We start from the raw sequence: 9,450 nt of genomic DNA, 5'->3' as shown, positions 1-9,450 counted from the left end.
GGTGGTATGAACAGCTGTTTAAATTGTGGCATTCAAATGGTTCAGCATTAAGCTATTTTCATTAACTTTACTTTTGCTGTAAAATTTAAAAAAAAAAAAAGTTGGAATAGTTTTGCATATTATGTTTTTGCTTCTGTAATAATTAAACCACATTTTTCTTGTCACTGTTCACACATGCTACCCTGCTAGTAAGCATCTGTCCTGAAGATGTGTGATCATATAGCTCAGTGTTTAGAAGTCAAATAATGACGAAAATGCTACAAATGGCCCAAAATTAATATTGTCACATTTTTGGGAGCATATTGCAATAAGCCTGTCAATCCTGATTTTTCAGGCTGTACTTATGGCTTTCAGTGGAATTTAAAATGTCAGTTCAGGGGTGGGTGTAGTTTCTTCTCTGTGAGACTGTAAAAGGATTCTCTGGGGAACAATCAGTTTTAAATGATCCGTCTGGGACCAGGGTGAATACTGGCAGGGATGAAGACTTGGGTGAAATGAAGCTGGAGCCAGATCTTCATAGATATTGTAGATAACAGATGCCCACAAAAATTAGCCCTGTAATTAATGCAGCTATATATCAAACTCATAAATTACATATGAAAAAAACCCCCAATCTCTCATATTTTGTTAAAATAACAAGCAACAGCCTTGTCTTTTGAGAGGGTTGCTCTCTGCTGCTACAGCCTTCAGAAATGGCTTAGTCTGAAATGCTGTGCTTAGTTTGGTTGTCAAAATATTTTATGAACAATGCTCTTACTTGGGGGACAATTTTAGGCCTTGGGAGCTGAAATGCTTCTGCTATGGTTTCTAGGTTATCCAGCTCAACAAGGCTCAGCCTGTACTGATGGACAGTGTGAAGAAAGGTGTGGTGAGCTATTCTACACAGTTTGGAAACCTCACCTGGAGTTTTGTTTACTTATTATGCTGATGTTTGAGATCTGAACAGCAGCTGAGCCCCAAAACAGTAGAGGAGCAGCATGCAATCTCTGCCTTCTGGCTTTGTAACATCATAGGTTGGAAAAGACCTCTTAAGATCCAGTTGAACCATTAACCCAGCACTGCCAAGTCTGCCACTAAACCACATCCTGAAGTGCCACATCTACCACTTCTCTGGGTAGCCTGTTCCAGTGTTTGGCAGCTCTTTTGGTGAAATAAGTTTTTCCTGATATTTAATCTAAGCCCCCCCTGGCACAACTTGAGGCCATTTATTCTTATAATGTTGCTTGTTTCTTTAGAAGAGACCAATCCTCACTTTGCTACAACATCTCTTCAGGCAGGTGTGGAGAGTGTTGAGATATCCCCTGAGCCTCATTTTCTTCAGGCTGTACCTTGGCTGCTCCTCACAGGAATTACTTTTATCTTCTTGTCTTTTTCATGAGTGTTTTAATCTCTGGTGATGGATTCCTAGAAATTATTCCCAGCTTGTATTTTTTGGGGCCTAAGACCAGCTGGGCCAAGTGCACCCCAGACAGAGCGTGGCCAGAGAATACCATCCAGTTACATCAGAGACACAAGACTTGGTGTTTGGGAACATCCTCTCCTCACCAGGGTAACTAACTCCCAGAAGACTCTCATACAGGGGATTTCTCCTTCTCTCATCCTGCCTCTCTCTTCAACACCTTGCACGAGCCCTGCAGTTTCAAGGTTCACTGCTGTCTCATCTGTGAGGGGATCAGAGCTTCCCTCTAAGGGGATGGATCCCCAGACAGAGAGACCCAAGAGAATGAACACAGAACATCTAATTGGTAAGCCTTGTTTTGTGTGTTTTGGGTTTCTTCTCCATAATATTAAAAAGGAGCAGTATTAACCAAACAAAAAAGTTACATTTGATCTACATTTGATGTACAACATAGACTGGAGATGAAAACTCTTCTCAGCTGCTTGAGTGTCAATCTGCTGAGTGCTGGCATTTTTTCCCATCTATTCCCCTGTCTGTGGATTGTGTCATTCTCAGCAGGCACCCTCACAGTGGGCTCGGGTGGATGATGCTACAACCCAAAATTGCAAAGGAGGTTTTTCATAACCAAATTTGTCACTGGAGAAAAAGATCTTCAGATATTTTCTGTAAGCTGTTCATTTATGTGAAATTAGGAGAGAGTAAAAGCATTGAGTTCTGCTGAACAAAACATCCCTTCATGATTAATTTGCTCAGATTTCAGATTAAGAATTGTGAATGATGCCTATTCTATGACTTTGCTTGATCTTTTTTCACTGATTAAAAGACACTTGACTGCTGGTACTTATGTACCTGTTGTAGCCTGCCACACCACTAGTGTAATGTGAAGCACACTGTGTGGAGAACAGATAACAGTGAAAGGGTTAAAGATTTTCACACTAAATCCTAATAATCCTGTTTTTATACAAATGGCCTTAAGGTTTGCACAATGATTTCCTTAGGGAAGCTCCTCAGATCAATTTTGCCACTGATGGCACAGTGCCTGCTGATACCACATAAACAACCAGTGATTTAGAATTGCTGGGTTTTTGGGAAGGGTGAGGAGGAAAGTTGGGCTCCTGGCACACCAGTTCTGTGCCCAGCTCTCTGGGAATCCTGAACCCGGACCCTTCTGAATGCAAATGTGTTCACATGTGATAATTCAGTCTGCATCAAGGGGCCTCAGAAGCAGAATGGGCAGAGCTGGGAGCAGCCAAGGGCTGGATGTCACAGCCGGGTGTGCAGCCACCACTGCAGCAGGCACAGCCCGGCCACGCACAGGGACCCAGGAGGGGCAGGGGCTTCAGCAGGGCTGTGCTGTGTGTCCTTCTCCCGGCTTGCTGGGAATGTTCTGACACACTTGTCAGTCCTGCTCTGCTGGTCTGCCAGCTCCTGCCTTACAGATCAGGGAGCCTCGTGCTCTTTTAGGGTCCTGACAAGCTGGGGATTTTTTTCTTCCAGAGTATAAATTGAATTGGTTCCTGTTTCTCATTTCTGGCCGCATGTGAGTTTTATTTGGTATCAGAAATTTCCAGTGCTGCCCTACACCTTTGAAATAACTTACCTTGCTACTGCCTTCCCTTCAGGCACTAAAATAATGCAATTAGTTTTAGATTTGTTTTATTTTATTAGAACGAAATTTTGAGATGAGATGAGCTGAATGCACTGAGACAGCTGCTTAAAATACATGGGCATGCATTTTGACAAGCAGTAATTTTGAAGTTCTGCTGAACAGTCCAGTGGATGGACTGGTCCATTAATATTCCTAAAAATGTTCATCTAAAGAAAGCAGGACTTCCCCTTATTTACCTTGCTGCTTGTTTCACACAGACAAAATCCTTTGCCCCACCCAGCAGTTTCATACTTGTGGTTACTCCACCCATTCATTTATTTCTCTTTCACATCCCCCATCTTTGGTAATATCTTTCATTTTCCTCATTTTTCCTGTTGCAAAAATGTATTTTCTGAATGTTTTTAAATTTTCTGTGTAGAAGGGCCATAAAGTTTGGTTAGATGTGTTATGGCTTTCTTTGAGTGATGGGAGGGAGGAAGAGGGAGTGAATTTCTGTGGACTTTGTGGTCCCATGTAATTGCCCTAGGCTAGATGTACATCCCTGGGATGACTTCTCAAACTTTTCGTTCTTTCTCCTCTTCCTTTTATTTTTTATAGCTGACAGGCAGGAAGGAATTGGTGTCTGTGGCTGGATCCTGGTTTCCCTTTCATTCCTCCTGGTGCTTATTACCTTTCCTTTTTCCATCTGGGCATGTATCAAGGTAAGCTAGCAGGATTTGAGAATGCCCTATTATCATTGCTGTTGCTTTTTTACTGATGTAGTTAAGACAAGGCACCTCACATTCACATTTTGGGAATCATAAGGGTTTGTAGCAAATATGTGCTCTGGAAATGAGATCCACACAGGTTCTTTCACAAATATTCTGTGTTGCAAAACTTACTCAATTTCTTCCAGTCTCAGCATTCACCATCAGTTAAATTTCCAGTTAAACATCAGTGGAATGCCAGGCCCTCAGTAGTTGTGATGCACTAAGTGAAGTGGGTTAGATTATCTGAGGTTAGAGCCCTTTTGCCTACAACTCTTCTGAGTGTGCTGCTGATGTTGAGAGAGCTCTGGGGTGTCCTTTTTAGATCACTTCATATGTGATCTGTTTTGTTACCTGTTTCCATGAGCTGGGTTTGAGTTCTTACAGCAAATCATGAGTCAAGTAGAAGACATGAAGAAAGTGATTTTCAGCTTTGTTTCTTCCTATATTCTTTGTACTTCACATTTAATATCGGTGCCAAAGATTAAAGGACCAGGGAATGAAAATAGAATTAGTTGTAAAATTCTAAATTTAAAATATTTTCCTAGGTTGTCAGAGAATATGAACGTGCTGTTGTATTTCGTCTGGGACGTATTCTGTCTAAGAAAGCAAAGGGACCAGGTGAATGCATGCAGTTTTTCTCTGCTAAAGTCCTCTGGGTTTGTTTATGTTATTACAGTGCACTCAGGCCACACAGAGAATTGCAGAGATTCCATGAAATCCTTCTTCATAGCATAGAGGGGAATGAGAATGTCCCCTCTGCTGCAGGTCCTTTACCTGCAGACTGTTTACTTTTCTCAAGAGAAGATACAGCCAGCCTCCTGTCATAGCACAGAAGTTTGAGTACCTGAGTACCTTGATACCAGGTGTGACTTTGCTACTGAGCAATCTGGACAGCAAGGATGAGTTCATGCTGCAGACACTGTCAGGGGACTGCAGGGAGGTTTAAGTGCAGTGTTCAGGTCTGCCACGGTCTTTTTTTAGTGACTGTGGCCTCTTTCCCTGTGTGTCACTTCCAACACAGCTTGTTGCTGCCACCTGCTTACTGTCCTCCGCCCTGAAAATGGCAAATGTGTCAGGGCAGGGACACTCAGCAGCTACACCGAGGCTGCTACAGTGCACTAGGACCAGCTTACAAACCACAAACCAAACCCAGCTACATGAGGAGTTTGCATTGGTGCAGTTACCACCTCTGGGCAATAAAAAGGGCAAATTGGAAGTTGAAATAACAAGAAAAAGTCCTTTTCAGGTACTGTCATTCTTCTTGAATAGTAGTCATGTGGTCCAAAGAGCAGCTAGGCCTGGTACAGGGCTCCTCTGTGTGGCTCTGGGCACCAAAGCAAGATGCTGAGATTACAATTGAAGATTGGAAGTTTTGTCCAGTCTCCCTCTCCAGTGAAGGAGAGTGGAGACTCCTTCACAGGATTTGTCACATCTTGGGACAATGTTTCTCATGTGGTGCAGGAATCACCTGGGTGATGTCTTTCCTGAGGATACATACATGGCTTGTGATTTAAAAAGGGAAAATTAAAGGTATGGAAGGAATTTTTGCCAAGCGTCTCATGGCAGACTTCAGACAAGAGCTTCAAAATGCCCATTTCCAGACAAGAGTCCTAGGTCATTAAGCTCTAATGAGTTCACATTATTTGCAGATATCTGCACTTCCCTCTGTTATTTGAAAATGCGAAACATCACTGTTGTCATGTCTTGTAAGCAGAAAAGACAGCTGCAGTGATAAGGCAGGGTGTTATTCCGAATCCTGTGGGTATTTCCATCTGTTTATTTTCCCTACATTACCCAGATCTGAACTTTTGTTTTAGAGGTGTTTCATCTAATAATTTTTATTTTTCAGGAATGATCCTTGTACTTCCATTTACAGATACATTTATCAAGGTTGATCTCAGGACAGTTACCTGTAAGATTCCTCCACAAGAGGTAACTTCTCTAGCAGCCATCTATGACAGGAACAAAAGATGCAGCAGATTCATGGCACAATCAAAAGTAATGCACATTTTGTAATTTTGCCACACTGAGCTACCATATGGAATTTAGCTACCACATGGAGCTTAGCTTTTTTGCTGTATCTTCTGCATTTCAAGCTGCTTACAACACAACTTCTTGCCCAAAGTAATTATGGGTGCCCCATCCCTGGGAGTGCTCAAGGTCAGGTTGGTGTGGGCTCTGAACAACCTGGTCTAGGGGAAGGTGTCTCTGCCCATGGGAGGCAGGTTGGAACTGAGTGATCTTTAAGGTCTCTTCCAACCCAAACCATTCTATGATTCTCCTAATGAAAATCTGAAGATGCATCATTGCAGGTCAAGCTGGTGTTCAGAACTGTGATTTCAAAAATGAGGGAAGGGAGTTACACGTGTAAATGTGAGACAGGGTGGACAAGAGAGGAGCAGGCTACAAAATTCCCAGTTGTAAATTAATGTCCTAATAAAATTGGATCTCACATGTAGCTCACCATTCAAAAGAGCCTTCTACATGTGTCTGGAAAGGCAAATTACCCATGGGTAACAAATCCCATTAAATTAACAGGAATTAGCAGACAACCTTCCACAAAACTCATGTCCAGGAGTTGGAGGATGGAGGAAGCAAGATATACCAAGTAGGATATATCTTCAGGCATTTTGTTGGCAAGTTTTGACTGAAAAATTTAGTCTGAAGGATAAGTTGTTGAGCAATCCTGTCTGAACAAGTTTTGGTTCTGTGTGGACTCAGCCACATGGCAGAAAAATTCTTCTGCTTATGGAGTTTACACTGCTGTCCCCTTCATTAAACAAAGAGCAGAGAGAGAAGAGGCAGCTCCAAGACCCTTTGGGCCCCCAGAATTTCCTACTGTGTTCTCCAGGAGATGTTTTTTGGGCTATTATCTTTTTGTAAACAGAAAGAGCCTTTTCTCAGAGTACAGGGTGCAGGGGTGTGTAGTGTGAAATGAAAAATGGCTCCCCCAAAATATGAGGCTGGAAAGAAGAGATGGCTGCAGAACTTGTATTGTATAAGGCTTAGCAGCTTTTGGCCAGGCTTCTGCAGCATTTGGCAGGGTTTCTGTGAAGCATTCACTTGTAGGCAAAAGATGCTGAGGAGGGAAGTGATAGCGGAGCATCGCCAGTTCTCCACTGAGGCCAGCTGCCTTCTGAGGCACAAGAAGCATGTCTGGCAAAAAATGACAACTCTTCCATGAATGCTTAAATATTTCTTTCCGTTTCTTCTCATAATTCCTTGCACTTTTTGTTTTAATTTGTTGGTGTTTATTACAAATACATTGTTTAGGGGAAGTAGCACAGATCTTCCAAGCTGCATGAAATGTATAAGCTCATTAATGGAACTTTCTACAAGAAAGGAAGAGGATAGCTAGAATTTGTTATTGCAAAAGAAATTAACTCAAATTATGAGATTCACTTACAATTGAAGCAGTTATTTAGAGGGTATGTAAAGCATTTTCCCCCAGTTTAAACTTTGTTGTTGCTGGACAGCTGTCTTGAAATAATTTCTTGGGGGAATAACAAAGAAATCAAAAGAAATTCTTAGTTTCTTTGAATTATCAATGCCTTTTACTCACTAAGGGTTAAAAAAAAATATATTCCTCTTCCTAGGCAAAGGACATGTTGTTGGATCTTTCTGTGACTCTGTGCATTTCTCAAACACAGATTCTCACGAGGGATGCTGTTACTGCTCAGGTGGATGGGGTGGTGCACTACAGGATCCACAGCGCTGTCAGTGCTGTTGCCAATGTCACTGATGTCCACTCTGCGACCTTGCTTCTGGCACAGACAGCCCTGAGAAACTTTCTGGGTACACAGAGCTTGGCTCAGCTGCTGACAGGTCGTGAGGAGATTGCACACAGTATCCAGGTAAATCTGGCACTCAAAATTCATAAGCATGGAGGTGTCTTCTGGGGAGTAGCAAATTAGAAACAATCTCTCTTTCTTTCTTCAACAAGGATAACAAAATCTTCCTTTATGTGTTTTTTTTTTCAATTATACATCTCGTTTCTTAGAGTCAGAAAGAGTTACTCTAAAGGTATTTCCCCAGGCTCTTGTAGCAGAATTGTCTCTATCAAAAAGCAATTAAAATTCTGAAATTATCCAGTGATTTTAAAAAATCAGCTTAGCCCTTGCAAGTTCCAAACATGCAAAACTGGAGAAAGAGATCTCCTGCTCATGGGAAGTTCTGTCTTGAGCAGACCCTTGATTGAGGCAAGACTTGTATCTCCTGTCATTACAAGTAAGAGCACAAAATTGATTTACTGTATGCTTTAAAATGCCATCTGGTTTCTTTTTTGATTTGGCAGCCAGGGGGAGAGCAGAGGAAAAATCCAATACCCAATTTAATAATTTCAGTCAGAGACAAGGAGACAATTTCAGTCAGACCAAAGAGAGACTGTACCCTCTGCAGCCAGGAGAGTGGCCATGCAGAGACAGGGTCATGGTGGTGGTGTGGATTGCAGGAGTGCCCAGGAGCCAGAGCCCACATGAGCGTGCCAGTGCTGCAGGGCTCTCTGGTGTCTCACCCATGGTGTACTTTTACTGTGTTGTGCTGTTTAAGGAACTTGCTGTAGTGTTCCTTTGTAAAAGAAAGAATTTTAGTACCTGCCCGCCTAAGGAATGGGGATGGGGATCATAATTTAGGAAGCAGGAGAGAAGCCACACAGGAGACACTGGTGTTGACCAGCAAGTGTTTCCTGAGGCTGTGGTACCCACTGTGCACACACCACACTGGGTGCTGGTGCCCCTGGAGTGTCCCTCTTTCTGCTGTGCAGGTTTGCCCTGTCCTTCTATCCAAGCAGGGTACACCACGTGGCTTTCCCTCTGCCAGCACTGTGCTTTTCCTGGCGTGTTGTTTGTCCCCAAGGCTGCCCTCGACAGTGCCACGGAGCAGTGGGGAGTCAAAGTGTCCCGTGTGGAGATCAAAGACATCCGGATCCCCATGGCCATGCAGAGGGCAATGGCAGCTGAAGCAGAGGCTGCTCAAGAGAAAAAAGCTAAGGTGAGACCCATGACAGGTGACACCCACCTCTAGGCTTTCATTTCCTTGTCATAGAACCACAGAATTGCTTAGTATGAACAAGACCTCTCAGATCACCAAATTCAGCTCTTAAACTCAGCACCGCCGAGTCCACCACTAAACCACGCCCCTAAGCACCATATCTGCATATCTGTTAAATGACCACCAGGGTTAGTGACTCCACCACATCCCTGGGCATCCTCTTCCAACACTTGACAGCCTAATTTTTTTCCTAATATCTAATGGGAACCTCCCCTGGGGCAACTTGAAGGCCATTTCCTCTTGTCCTGTGGTTCCAGGAATCCAAGCTAGTTGTTTTTTCTCATCATTACAAAGCTGGATTTTCACCACTCTGGGCAACATTTCCATGCCATTTCCATTTCTGTTCCTTTGCAGGTTGTGGCAGCTGAAGGAGAAATGAATGCTTCCAAAGCTCTCCAGAAGGCCTCCATGGTGCTGGCTGAGTCTCCAGCAGGTCTGCCACTGCGTTACCTGCAAACATTAACAGCTGTGGCAGCACAGAATAATTCCACCATTGTCTTCCCTCTCCCTATGAATATGTTTGGGAGTTTGGGGCAAAAACGTACAGGGGGATAGAGACTGTTCTGTGCTAGCTCCTAGGCCAGAGGTATTTAAAGGTTTTCCTAGGAAGCAAAGGGGTCCCAATTGGCAGAGTTAAAGTAGAA

The 9,450-nt window shown here is 43.2% G+C and overlaps 1 protein-coding gene across 1 annotated transcript; it reads left to right on the top strand.

Moving 5' to 3' along the window:
- Positions 1–1,693: 1,693 nt before the first annotated feature.
- Positions 1,694–9,361, top strand: STOML3 (stomatin like 3). Its single transcript, XM_041467060.1, has 7 exons — positions 1,694–1,745; positions 3,606–3,709; positions 4,303–4,375; positions 5,607–5,689; positions 7,408–7,611; positions 8,612–8,746; positions 9,161–9,361. Exons 1-7 carry the CDS (start codon positions 1,694–1,696, stop codon positions 9,359–9,361), a joined length of 852 nt encoding a protein of 283 aa, XP_041322994.1.
- Positions 9,362–9,450: the final 89 nt, after the last annotated feature.

The sequence above is a fragment of the Pyrgilauda ruficollis genome, unplaced genomic scaffold (assembly GCF_017590135.1).
Source record: "Pyrgilauda ruficollis isolate IOZ18807 unplaced genomic scaffold, ASM1759013v1 scaffold20, whole genome shotgun sequence".
NCBI classification, from domain to species: Eukaryota; Metazoa; Chordata; class Aves; order Passeriformes; family Passeridae; genus Pyrgilauda; species Pyrgilauda ruficollis.
Note: the sequence above shows the minus strand (reverse complement) of the source record. Positions and strands in the feature narration are given on the sequence as shown.

Coding starts and splice junctions, on each gene's coding strand:
- STOML3 (XM_041467060.1), top strand. CDS start 1,694: ATGGATCCCCAGACAGAGAGACCCAAGAGAATGAACACAGAACATCTA. Junction 3,710..4,302: donor CCATCTGGGCATGTATCAAG/GTAAGCTAGCAG, acceptor ATATTTTCCTAG/GTTGTCAGAGAATATGAACG. Junction 5,690..7,407: donor GTAAGATTCCTCCACAAGAG/GTAACTTCTCTA, acceptor TCTCAAACACAG/ATTCTCACGAGGGATGCTGT.